General features: G+C 43.8%; 1 protein-coding gene and 1 long non-coding RNA gene across 4 annotated transcripts in view; both read left to right on the top strand.

The window, feature by feature from the left end:
• Nucleotides 1–7,541, top strand: part of LOC126535679 (saccharopine dehydrogenase-like oxidoreductase) — a 227,825-nt gene extending 220,284 nt beyond the window's left edge. For 2 of the 3 annotated variants that reach the window (XM_050182499.3, XM_050182501.3), the window contains 2 exons: nucleotides 4,182–4,291; nucleotides 7,298–7,541. In XM_050182499.3, the coding sequence (XP_050038456.1) occupies nucleotides 4,182–4,284 (103 nt within the window). In that variant the 3' untranslated portion in view covers nucleotides 4,285–4,291; nucleotides 7,298–7,541. Of the gene's footprint in view, nucleotides 1–4,181; nucleotides 4,296–7,297 lie in introns of all 3 variants that reach the window. The other variant, XM_050182500.3, reaches the window with a different exon arrangement.
• Nucleotides 7,542–9,155: 1,614 nt separating this feature from the next.
• Nucleotides 9,156–12,516, top strand: LOC129386043 (uncharacterized). Its single transcript, XR_008613530.1, has 3 exons — nucleotides 9,156–10,549; nucleotides 10,659–10,721; nucleotides 12,350–12,516. It is a non-coding gene; the product is annotated as an uncharacterized lncRNA (long non-coding RNA).
• Nucleotides 12,517–12,828: the final 312 nt, after the last annotated feature.

Raw genomic sequence — 12,828 nt, 5'->3', positions numbered from 1 at the left:
TAGCCAGAAAAAAAAAAGGATGGCTCGATTCGCATGTGCGTAGACCTACGAGAGCCAAACAGACTTATAGTAGTGGACAGTTTTCCCCTGCCAGAAACTGAGGAACTTTTGAACAGCTTGGCCGGTGCACAGCGATTCTCCAAGCTAGATTTAGCTTCTGCATAACTAGTTACCACTAAGTCCAGAAAGTCATGATCTTATGACGTTTATAATGCACGATGAACTAATTCCCTTTAAGAGGATTTGCTTCAGTCTGGCATCAGCACTGTTAGCATTTCAGAAGATGATGCATATGATCCTCAAAGGATGCAGATGCGTCTTATTTTACAGTGATGACATAATCGTGTATGGATGCTCCCAAGAAGTTCACTTGGTCAATTTGCATTTTGATTTGAAATGGCTCTCTGATGCTGGCCTCAGGCTCAACTATAAATATGTTTTTGACGTCGCAGAGTTGACTTTCCTAGGCTATGTTGTCAGCGACAAAGGGTTATTCCCACTGATGTCATCTATTGAGGCGATAACCAAGGCACTATCACCTACAAATATCAATGAACATTGCTCGCTGCTGAGACTTGCAGTTTTCTACTACAAGTTCATCCTGCAATTTTTCTGATGTTGTGGAGCTAATGTGTGCTTTACTTAGAGGAAATTCGCCTTTTGCTTGGACTGCAGCAGCACAAAGCGGCTTGGAGCAGCTGAAAACGTTGATAACATCTTGTGAAGTTCATCCTTTTGATTCTCAGTTACCTGTGTGCGTTACAAATGATGCCTCAGGATATGTATTAGATGCTGTACTGCAGCAGGATAACGGAACATCACTGCAAACTGTCGTGTTCAGCTCGCATACTCTGTAACTGCATGAGCAGAAGTACTCAGTCGAACGTGAGGCCCTTGCCTGCATCTGGGCCTTCAAGCACTGGCACGTTACCTGTGGGGCCGACCTTTCATGTTGCGAACAGACCATGGTGTTTTGGTTACGCTCCTTTCAATGAAAAGCACTGATCACTATCCGTTAAGGATTGCGTGCTGGTCATCAAGGTTGCTGTGCTACAACTACATCATGGAATACAGGAAGGGTAGTGCAAAGGTCGTGGCTGATGCACTCTCCTGGCTGCCCGTACATTGTTTCATCCACGATGCACCCGAAGAAGAATTTTTGTCTCTTGTTTCCAGTAGTTACCATGCAAGAGCTTCAAGAAGCAAGTGCCACTGATCAGGCTATCTCTCAGGTTAAGCAGTTTACCACTACTTCTTGGCCTGACAAGAAATCCTTGTCAAAAGAGCTGCTACCTTACTTTCACGTGCAATCTGAACTCTCTGTTAGTGACATTCTGTGCTGGGGCGACAGGATTGTCGTGCCTACAACTTTGCCACGCCGTCTTATGGATCTGGCTCATGAGTCAAACCTAGGAATTTGTCATACCAAAGGTTGTCTTAAGATTATCCATGCATGGATAATCACATTGAAGAACTTGTGCACACGTGTAGCCTGCCAGTCATGTGACAAATCAGCTTGTATATCTGCAGCTCCAAAGCAGCCTGTCACTTTTCCCAAGAAAGCCTGGGAAAAAGTTGCTATCGACATTGTGGGACCTTTCACACAAGCTTCAGCCAACTGCAGTTTAAAGTTACAATTATTGACTATTACAGCAAGTTGCCACAGGTGGCTTTCGTACGGGATGCAACCACGTCTGCAGTGAGAAAATTCCTACTTGAACTTTTTGCAAGAGAAGGATATCCACGTAGTATCGTATCTGATCATGGACCACAATTTCTTCAACGAATTTTGAAGAATTTCTCACAGAATGCGGAATCGCACATTACAGCTCTTCTGTGTATTACCCGCAAGTTAATGGTTTGCGTGAAAGATTTAACAGGGTATTGAAATCATATATTCAATTGGCGCTCTTAGAATGCCGTGATATAAGAGCAGCTATGCTTGATCACCTGTAATATGTCGCTGTATGCCTCATGCGACTACTGGTGTTGTACCTGCTGTTCTTCTTCGTGGACGCCAACCTCGAACCAGACGCGACATTGTGGTATTGCCTGACAAGTGTTTCAGCTTGGACCCTTCAAAGGCGCTATAGCAGTTGCAAGAGTGTATCAAGAACAAGCAAATGAAGTCAATAGTTACACCGATGAAAACCGTGGTGCCAAGGAACCGAACTCCATCGTCGGTGATTACGTGTGGGTTAAATTACCTGCAGTTTATGGGGAGGTATCTCCACAGTTTTCTACGCCCAAGAAATTTATTGAAAAGCATGGACCCTCTCTTGCCTCCTGGAAGATCGGCATGTGTGGAATGCTTCCAAATTAGCAGTCGTTCACCCTGAAACTATTAGCAAAATGAAACTTGGTACCTCTGCTGTCATGAATTGATCATCAGCATCCGATTATTCAGCTATTACAGCTTCAAATCATCCATCAGAACTTGGCACATCAAGCGCGAATAACTATGAAAATGCACCCCTGAACCGCCTGCTGCAGAGCACACGCAACAAGCTTCATTTAATTTGCCAGGATGCAAAGCGCGTGTAACACGAAGATACCAAAGAAGCTGCGGGACTACGTTAGGCAGTAACGGATAAGCGTTTTTTTGTTTGTTTTTTTGCAAGAGGGGATATTTCATTTATTTCATTTATTGAACCCTCAGGGCCAAAGGCATTAAAGAGGGGAATGGTTACAAAACAAAAATACATAAATAGATACAATGCATATTACAGAACAAGTATTATCATCCTCTGTTATAAAATGTTAGCTAGGGCAGAACAAAAATGCTGGTTATCAATTATTTTGACGATATCTGCGGGTAGGCGGTTCCATTCACGTGATGTACGAGGCAAGAAAGACTGAAATGCAGTTTTAGTGTTACATGTTTCGATGCCAACTTTGTGTCGATGATCAATGCAATTTGACACGTATCTGGGGGACGAAATGAGGGAATCGCGTAGCATGGGGTGACGGTACAGTTTATGAAAAAGGCTCAAACTAATTGTCTGCCGGCAGGATGCTAAAAGAGGTAAAGAAAGATCAGCTTTCATGCTTGTTACACTTGCGGTACGGTTAAAATTGGCCAGGATAAAACGAGCAGCGTTGTTTTGAACCAGCTCAAGTAAAGTTATCAGTTTTTCATGATGCGGATCTCATATCGCAGTGGCATATTCCAGATTAGAACGTATTAGTGTTTTATAAAGCAATCATTTCAAAGAAGATGGAGTTTTGGAAAATTTACGGCGCACGTAGCCCAACATGCGGTTAGCTTTGTTAGTAATGTACTCAGTATGGCGCGTCTAGTTAAGGTCAGCAGAAATATGAACACCCGGGTATTTATATGAAGTAACCGCTTCTAACACAACATTATTTAGGTAGTACACAGGCGGAGAGTTGGCACTTCTTGATGTTCGCATAATTTTGTACTTATTAGCATTAAGTTCTATAAGCCATTCATTACTCCAAAGAGAAATGTTAGAGAGGTCAAGCTGACGAATGTTAGCATCGTCGGGGGATTTTATATGTTATATAAAGTGTCGCTGCCGACTGCAGCGCCATTAGAAGGCATGTGCTTGGAGCCACCTGAAGGAAAGAAAAAGAGGATGGAATAAAGGGTGAGGGACTGAGTAATGTTTCCATTGATAACGTATTGAATACTGTGCATGATACAACAATGGCCATCTGCTAGGAGCATGACAGCAGCAGTCTTCAGCATTTCACTTCGACTTCTCTGTGCGAAATTGAAAGGAATTTGTGACTTTATGTGGATAATAGCCGTGTCTGAAAGTTTTCTGGACTCTTCAAATGATGCGCATCAAGTCTTGCATTAAGACTAGTCACCTGATTATTGTAGTGGCAAATTAGCGTACTTTTTATGACCATCTAATTACTGCCTATAGTCATTTTAAAATGTCTGTCGGTGTTGTAAAAAATGTGAGCCCTAAATAGACCGTTTGAGTATCTCGTCTTCCCTAGATTTAAGTAACTTCAGATGCACTGTCGGAAATGCTATGTCTATTGATGTTCTTGTGGTTATATTTAGATCATGTATCAGCGAAAACTGTGCCCTGCCCCACAATGCATGTGCACGCACTGGTGCAGCAGATATTATTTTTTTTTCGCTTTGTTTCTATACCTGCTCTCTGAGAGTGTTAATGTGCCCTTTTTGCGACTCTGTGCTTTAGGGGCGGTGTCCTCAGCCCTGGTGTGGCTCTCGATGGGACGTCGTACATGGAGAGGGTCCTGAAGCGGGGCTTCCGCATAGCTGTACTCTCCGAACAAGACTGAAGAGCATGTAGGTGTGCTGCTATTTGCGGTGTTGATATCCTTGCATATCAGAATGGGACTGCTAGCTACACATGCAACACCGCACCTGGTTTTGTGGTCCTACTTTCGAGTATACAGTAAAACCTCGTTAAACCGTACCCGCTTAAACAGTAGTTTCGTTTTAAAAGTAGTAATGTAAAATTTCCGACTCGGCAGCCATTGAACATAATGTGTTTTGTATCCGTATAAACCGCACCAGCTTATTGCGTACGCATCGGTTAAAACATAGCATTTTCACTTTTCGTTGCATAAACACGGCGGTGCGTCGTCTCCACGGGCGGCCCGGCAGAACAACAAGCCTCAGAAATCGGAGCAACGGTCTCCAAGTGCCCTGTACGCTTGCGCATGAAGCCACTTCAACATCAACATCATTTCGACGCTGTGCGAGAGCATTGTGGCGTCACGCAATCCAGGACTCGCCTCATGCTGAAGCTCAGATAAAAAAGACGCCGGTGCTCAGCATAGAAGAAAAATTATACATTGTCCGTGCTATCGAACATGACACGGAAGAATCGGTGCTGGCACACGACAGGGATCTGCTGTTGACTACAGTGTGTGGCATTTGGAATGCGAAGAAGTTGCTCGGCAGCGCTACTGAGACCGCAAAGAGATGATGGCTACAAGGTTCGACTTTTCGCCATTGTTGCCTCTGTTGTTGCCGAAGTGTCGACTAGCGACAGTGATGAGGACGACACGGAAAGCGACAGCACGGGCGATTCAGGCCCGACAGGGGTAGAAGCTGCGCGCTTCGTCAGCCTCGTGAATGCAATCGTCGCGACGAGAACAGGGGCGCGATAACGTAACTATTCCAAACGAAAAGTATTTCGAACTCCGACGCCCAGCAATGAAAAAGGCACCCCGGGACTTGTGCAGCACTACTGCGCACGTGCACGAAGAATACGTAACGCCAACGAGGAATCTGCCATGCAAGTGTTTGCCGAGAAGAGGGGGCTGGCAGAAAAGCTGGCACGCAGCTTCAGTAAGTTTGAGGCCGCTGTCGTCATGTTAGCCTGCTGTGGCATCAAATGAAAATAACACTTTTGTCGCTCGAAGTGAATAAATACTGCATGTTTTTTTCCCCTTTTATCGCACTCTCTCTGAGTTCCATTTTTGACAGGTAAGTGGGCGAGCTCATGCTATTTCGGTTAAACAGCACTGCTGTTCAGTACGTACTTTTTCCGAGCTCCAGCCAACTACAGTTTAACGAGGTTTCACTGTACCATGTGTACCAAGAGTGTACCATGTCGGGCTAGTTGGTGAGCCCCTATACGAGATATGTGGCTCAAGGTAAAAACACGCAAGGGCACCAGCTTGCAAATAAATTTATTTCATGAGGCTACACCCAATATATAAGAGGAGTTAAGATGCGCACAACAACATTACAATTGCAACTTGCACAGACAAGCTATCATAGAGCAGTATCTAAAAACAGAAAGCCACTCTTGTGAAGAGACACGGAAGAAACACTAATGCAATAATCACCTTTCTTCTTTGCATACTAGGCTTCTTCCAGCAACTCTTCCAGAAAGAGTGAAGTGGCACTCCTTCTGTAGGCCTCTTTTTGTTCTTGTGTTTTTTTACCTTGCGTCATGTACCTTGAATAACTTCCATTCTTTGTTGCATGTGTACTTAGGCGCTGAACGAGAAGAAAGGGGGTTAACCAAGGGGCCTTATTTTTATTAGTCATATCATGAGAAGGCAACAAACAAAGACGCCATGGACAGCATAGGGGAAATTGCTTGTACTTGCTAATTGAATTAAAGAAATGGTAAAATAATGGCAATAAAAGTGGGTGAAAAGACAACTTGCCGCAAGTGAAGAACGACCCCACGTCTTTGCATTACTCGTGCGATGCTCTAACCAGTTGACTGATTGCGGCGCCGTTTCCCCATCTACTTTTTTGGGTATAGATGTTTTTACTACTATAACTAACCTTGGGAGTGTTAGCCAGCGCCACCACTCACAAACCTTGGCAGCGGATCTGGAACATCCGTTCTGCCGCAGGCGTCACGAGTATGTGATCTTTTTGGGTGAATTAGTACAAGTAATTTCCCCTATGTTCTCCTTGGCATCTTTGTTTGTTGGCTTCTCATGATACTTGGGCGCTGTCATTCTAATATGCCTGTCAATCAACTAGCCCAACTTTCAATAGGTGAAGCGCCAATAGTGACGGCACACAGGAAGGAATACAGACAGGACAAGGCGCTACTTGCAACTGGCGCTTCATCTATTGAAAGCTATGCACCAACTAGCCCCACAACATGTTTTACTGCAAAACTAGCCCAACTGTCGAGTCTTATTACAGTTGATGTACTTGGTTCAAGACAGCGCACCACTGTCTTGAACACCACAGCTCTTTGCTTCCGTTTATGCTGCTGTTAGGTTAGTTTAGGCAGTGTTGCCAACTACACGGAAATTACTCTGTGTCTGGAGATTTTAACCACCATTTTGGGCAAAAAGAAATTGGTCCTTTTTAGTACAGGAACATTTTTAAATCTAGTTTCTCAGCCTTGACTTCCAATTACAAAATAGGTGCCATTGCCGTTATCACCATGGTTCCGTTAATGGTCAGTTTGGATGTACTCGTAGCTGTACTTCAGAGGCTTGTTGGCACTTTTGTTCAAATGTGGTTTCACGTCATTCCTTGGCATTTGTTGGGGTTTGAGCAGATTAACACTGTTTAAAGCATGACAAACTGTTGCAAAACAACCTCAGTTTAAGCACGAAGGCCCAGTTCAAATGTTCTAAAGCTAGAATAAAATATTGAAACTACAGAATTGTCCACCATTTCACATAAAAATCTACCCGAGTTCACTTTTGCAGAAAACATTAACAGACTTAACAATCACATGTTTTTCGCAAATAGCTTGTGAAGCTTAAGAAGTTTTGAAGGGAATTGCGTGAAAGTTATTTCATAATGTTGGGCTCCATAAGTGACTATACTGCAACTAATGCAAGTTCTATTCTGTTGCAGCTCACGGCATGGAGGGACCATCTTCAAAAGCTTCAAGAGGAGGCTCTTGACATTGCACTTTATCATCACGAAGTCTCGCTGGTGATAACCACCACCTCTGTAATGCAGAATGCCCTAGCATAAAGGCACACAATCATATTTGTGGCCCAGGTGGAATTTACAAGGTTCATGTGTTCTAACTCCTTCTATTAAATGCTCACACTGCACAGTGCTGCATAACAATAAACTTGGGTTCGTGTGTTCATCTAATGTGACCTGTCTTTTATACTACTCTCAAAGAAAGATTTGCACCCTTTGGGGCTTATTATGCTCACAGACAGGAATTTCTATCTAGCTATCTTGTGCGAATCACCTTTCTTTAACACTGTGCAGCACTCCCGGTACTTTCAAGTCATAAACGGCACAACAAGCACATATCAGCATGATGTAGCATTCCTGACAAGACAGCAGCAAGTGCAGAACTAGCGTTAAGTAAAAGGAAGTGTTTGCAAGATCTATGACAATTGGTGTTTAAGGACAAAATAAGCCACAAAGGGTGTGAACTTTTCTTGGAATGTAACTTCTCTTAAAGATCATATTCAAGAGGTACTCACACACTTGGTACACAAAGTCACCATTGGCATTCGGTATGTATCAAGTGTGTAAGATATCTGAGGACACGGCTTCAAATCACCATAGGCATCAAAATTCTGATTCTCTACCTAGGCGCGTAACTTTTTCTTTACCAGGCCTGTAGAAATCGATCGACTTGATTGACAGCTTTTCTACATGTTAAACATTTCCCTTGGAATTCTGCTACAGCGTCATTGTTCTGTCTGAAACGACTGAACTTTAACTATTGGTTAGATTTGAAAATTTTTGACAGATTGCAGACTAGAAAAATAAATCTTTGTCTAGAGGTATTGTCAAAACTAGCATCCAGTGCTCCTAGCACTTCCTCAATGAAATGAGGCAGAATTTGTGCTTTGGTCGACTTCTCAACATAATTTTGAAATGATAGCTACAGTGAAGACACAGAAGCTTCTGTTGGGTTGTCTAATTTTCCGATCTCACATTTAGGCTCAGGATGTCTACCAACCGGGAAAACCGGGAATTCTCAGGGATTTTGAGTAGTCTGGAAATACTCAGGGAAAACTCGGGGAATTTGTGCTTCTATCAGGGAAAATTAGCTGTAATAGTATTGAAAGGGAACGAAAGTCGCTGTAGAGCTGACTCGAGTAAGAGAAAGCAATCGCAACTAATTGTCTTTGACGCCCTGTCATCGGCTGGAGGAGTTGCCAGTGTACTAGTCAACGGCCGACTTTCCGAATGCCCGATAATTCGGACGGCTTCACGGCACCATAGAACCTCTCTGGAAACGTATCTTAAATTTTGAGCGCAAGAACCCTTCGCCGTCTGAGTTTCGGAACTTTTTGCCGTGACCGAAGGTCCAAAACGGCATTAATCAAAGCCACCATCGCTTCCGCTTTCATTGCCGCGCCGCCTCGAACCGGCGCTCTCGCACAAAGATCCGATGGCAGCCGTAGCCACCTCCGCCGCAACGCTAAGCCTAGCTGCTTTGACGTTCGCTATTAAGCTTCTTGCCGTTCGGTGCCGTGTTCTTCATTGAAAGAATTGCCGCTGTCAGCAATGGCACCGACTCCGCCTTTGTGGTCATCGCGATTCCATGGCTTCGACGCTCTGAAAGCACAATGCGTTGCATAAACCGCTTTCCGAAAGTTAGTTTTACATTAGTATAATTGAGCCATGCGGTTAAGCATAAGCAAAGTTTTGCGGTGAAGCATAACAAGTGTGTGAAGGGGCAACTAGCTCTTAAAGGGAACCTGAAAGGTTTTCCAAAAGGCCGTGTCTGCCGGGGCACAGCAGACGAAAGGTGCCCGAAATGTCTACGTTCACCCATGACGTCACGTCCGCTATAACCCATGATGTCACATCCGCTCATTTCCATGGCGGCCGTCTTACGGAGCCGGCTGCGCTGCGAAACGGTCCGTATTCCGTGCCCACTTAGAGCGTGAGTAATTCATCTTTCCACGCTATATGCGTGTAATAAAGGATTGGGGCTGTGAGCAGTTTGATGCGTTACCATTAGGTACCTTGTGCGCATATGTTGCCTCCTGGCCGCGTCAAATTGCAGCCGGCATGTGGAATGGGCCGTGGCATCTTAAATGGAGCTGCTCATGTGAGTGGTATTGCCTCCGTCAGGATCGTCAGTGCGTGCACTGAACCATTCAGTAGTCTGGTTCAGGGGAGAATGCGCGAAAGAAAGAGGACGTAAGAAAACACTGGCATGACGAGCTGATCCGTCAGATCGCGTTACATCGCGCTTTTTTTCTAAGACCATCTAGCTCGAGTGAGAGGCTCGTAGAACAGCATTACTACTGCTTTTTTACAGCTTCATCACCTCATCACCTGCATCATCACCTGCATTCTTTTAATAATACAAATGACATCGCTGCGCGGAAGACCGTCTCTTGAAGTTTCCAAACAAGAGCCAATGCCGCCGTGCTTGCTGCATACATGCTTGCCTTTCCTAACGCAGTTAAGACGCGGCACTAGCTCTGCTACTGCGTGATACAGGGTCACTGTGATAAGAAAATTAAAATGAACAAACGAAATTAAGGCAGAAAATGTCAAACGTTGCCAAGCGTGATAAACGGACCTGCCTCGCTAGACGAGTTGAAGAAATCGGCGTCCTGAAGTCAGCTTCGCCGCAGTAGACTAGTGTTACGCGCTGAAGCATGTCAGAACTGAAGAGTGACCGCTCTCACCGACATAAATAATATGTGTTCCTTAATGATGTACGCGTGCACCTGCCGTCTCCTGTTACATTAGGCGCGCCGAGGCGCCTAAGTGTACTGGCCGGCCTTCAGCGCTATTTCGGACGTGGCTGTGATGCTTTGAACCGTTGGTTTGTCGACCTCGTAAGCCAGTTAATGTTTACACGGCCATTTTTTTTCTGAGCTGTTGATTTCTTCCATAATAGCTACGTAATTTCGTAGTTTCCTGTTCAACTGCTTTGGTCATATGCGAGTCAAGGTGTACTCTTTAGTCGAGCGCAGTTTTCGAAAGCGAAACGACGCTTTTGCATCAGCATATAGTGCCGTCGCCCATTTACAACACAGTCAATCAATGTAATTTTGTATGTCACTGGGAAACCGCCGAACGCAGGGAACTCACTCGCATGCGGGGAACTGCATAACTAGCCACGGGATTACCGTGCCTCTTGGGAAGCTGCTTTGCATCAAAGGCCAGGTACCCTTGCTATGATTCACCGCAACATATTTTGTATGTCTAACCGCTTAACATATTTGTATTGCGGTGAAGCTAACCTTACGGAACCGAATTTCGCAGCGCTTTTTAGACTCCTGCATCTCTACCAGCCACTACCAAACGCTTGTCGGTACGTCTCTTGGCAAAGGTCCAGGTAAATCTCTGTTGGAAGTTTGGGGGACTCACGTATATGAAAACGGCCAAGGAAAGCAGTTGCCCTGATGAAGGCACGCTCCCCTGTCGAAACATTTGCACCAGCCTGTTCGACCACCGTTATCACCGCAACATATTTGTGTGTTGCGGTGAAGCATGCCGATATTGAGAAAGATTTACGTGAATCTGGAATGTATGGTTTCTGTCAGGGACTAACCTAATGTTCTACTCTCATCAAAGCAGATTTTCGTGGCAGGATGCATGATGTCTTGAGAACTTTTGTTGGCTAAAGCCATACATGCCAGGTTAGCTCTTGTCACAATAATACGCTTTACCGCAATACACAAGAGGCCCCGCTGCAGGACACGCCCGCTGTAGTTAGCCAAAACCTTATGTGATGGTTCACTGCAAAATACCTCCTGTATTGCGGTGAACCGTAATAAAGCACATTTGTCAGTTTAGAATGTAAAGACCCTTGCCCTTCGCTTTTGTAATAATATGACTCAGTTTAATGAGAACATGTATTCACTGCTAAACACATCCACATTGAAATGGAGATATGAACACTGATGGCAGCCTGTATGATGTTTTATCCCTTTACTTTTTTGTGTACCTGTCACGCTGCCATTACTAAATTTTCTTGTACTTTGTTAGGTGCTGACGTACATAACATTACAGCCACTGTGTAATTAGTGTTGAAGGACCAGTGTGATGACTTTACTCAAGAAAGGTTTGGGTTATGTTGTTGTGAAGGCTTTTTTTTTTTTAGACGTAGCTTTCTGAGAAGAAATCAGATGTCAGGAAATAGATCTCAATGGCACAGTAATCTTGGCGGCCTTTTGCTCAAACGTGCCCTAGACATAATTGAGTGATTTGCACTTGCAACTGGACAGCAGCCGTAGCTTGCTTGGGAGACCAGTGATATGGCATATTTTATCAAACTAGGTGACACATAGCATTACCAGTCGGAATAGAGACCTGTTTAAACGTTTGTCAACTTTAACACCTACATTTTCGACCATGAATTCAGAAAAATCTGTAGCACATTTAGAACCTAGATTTTAAATGCTGTATAAGTTGGCTTCTTGTTCACTGCAGCTGTGCTCGGCTTCTGTCCGAACGGGAGAGCACTTCTGCACAGCTTATTAGGGAATATTCTTATTTACATACCTTCTTTTTATTTATCTCGCCTACAATCACAATCAAATGTTTATGGCACATGAATGTGCTGTGCATGAATCTAACTTACAATGCCATGTTCAACAGCACAGTGCATGTAGCTTGTGTTGGTTCATTCAAGCTAAGCATTGCTACAGCCTTTAACTGTAGGTATCATGGTATGAGAGCAGAGAAATGGATATGCAAAGACTGTTGGGCACATTGTGACATCTTTGTTGTGTGTGAAAAGGTGACAGATACACAATATGGGGAGAACGCATGCACTTTCATATTTTCTCGCGCACAAAAAAAGCCGGAGGAATAAGGTTTCTTCACTGTGCCATAGAAACTATATGTTTGCTCTCAAAGGTAATTCTGATTCATTGGATATGTTCCTGTGCTGTGTTTATTTTCTTGAGTGTGCTTTAGTTTTTGCACGTTAATGTTTCAAACTCGTTTTTATTTTCACAGACTGAACATCCCACGTCTTGGTTTGACTTCATCGTACAGGATACTTGCACTTAGCTTGGAGTGATGAAGCAGAGCAGTGTACTTTTATTAAATGTGCAGATTTTAGCAGTATAACAGCAGTTCATTAAAAAAACATGTGTGCTGAAAATAAAGTGTTCTTACCCACATTCCTCGTTGTCTATTTATTTATTTATTAATACTGTCAACCCTCATAGAGGGTCATAACAGAGAGGACAATACAATTACATAAATCAAATATGGACAATGTCAATGCACGTAAAGTTGCTTAACACTTGTCAATTCACAGTTAATAAGATGTTCACTTGAATGCTGTTCAGCACACTTCTGACATTTATCAAAATACGTACAATGAATATCAAGTCGCACATATCACTTGGCACTTCAAAACTAAATCGAAAACTCCCATAAATATGCCTCAGCAGCATTTTCAAAGTCGGTGACATCCTTTAGGCTAGCAA

The sequence above is a fragment of the Dermacentor andersoni genome, chromosome 7, assembly GCF_023375885.2.
Source record: "Dermacentor andersoni chromosome 7, qqDerAnde1_hic_scaffold, whole genome shotgun sequence".
In the NCBI taxonomy this organism is placed as follows: domain Eukaryota; kingdom Metazoa; phylum Arthropoda; class Arachnida; order Ixodida; family Ixodidae; genus Dermacentor; species Dermacentor andersoni.
This window is presented reverse-complemented; position numbering and strand designations above follow the sequence as displayed.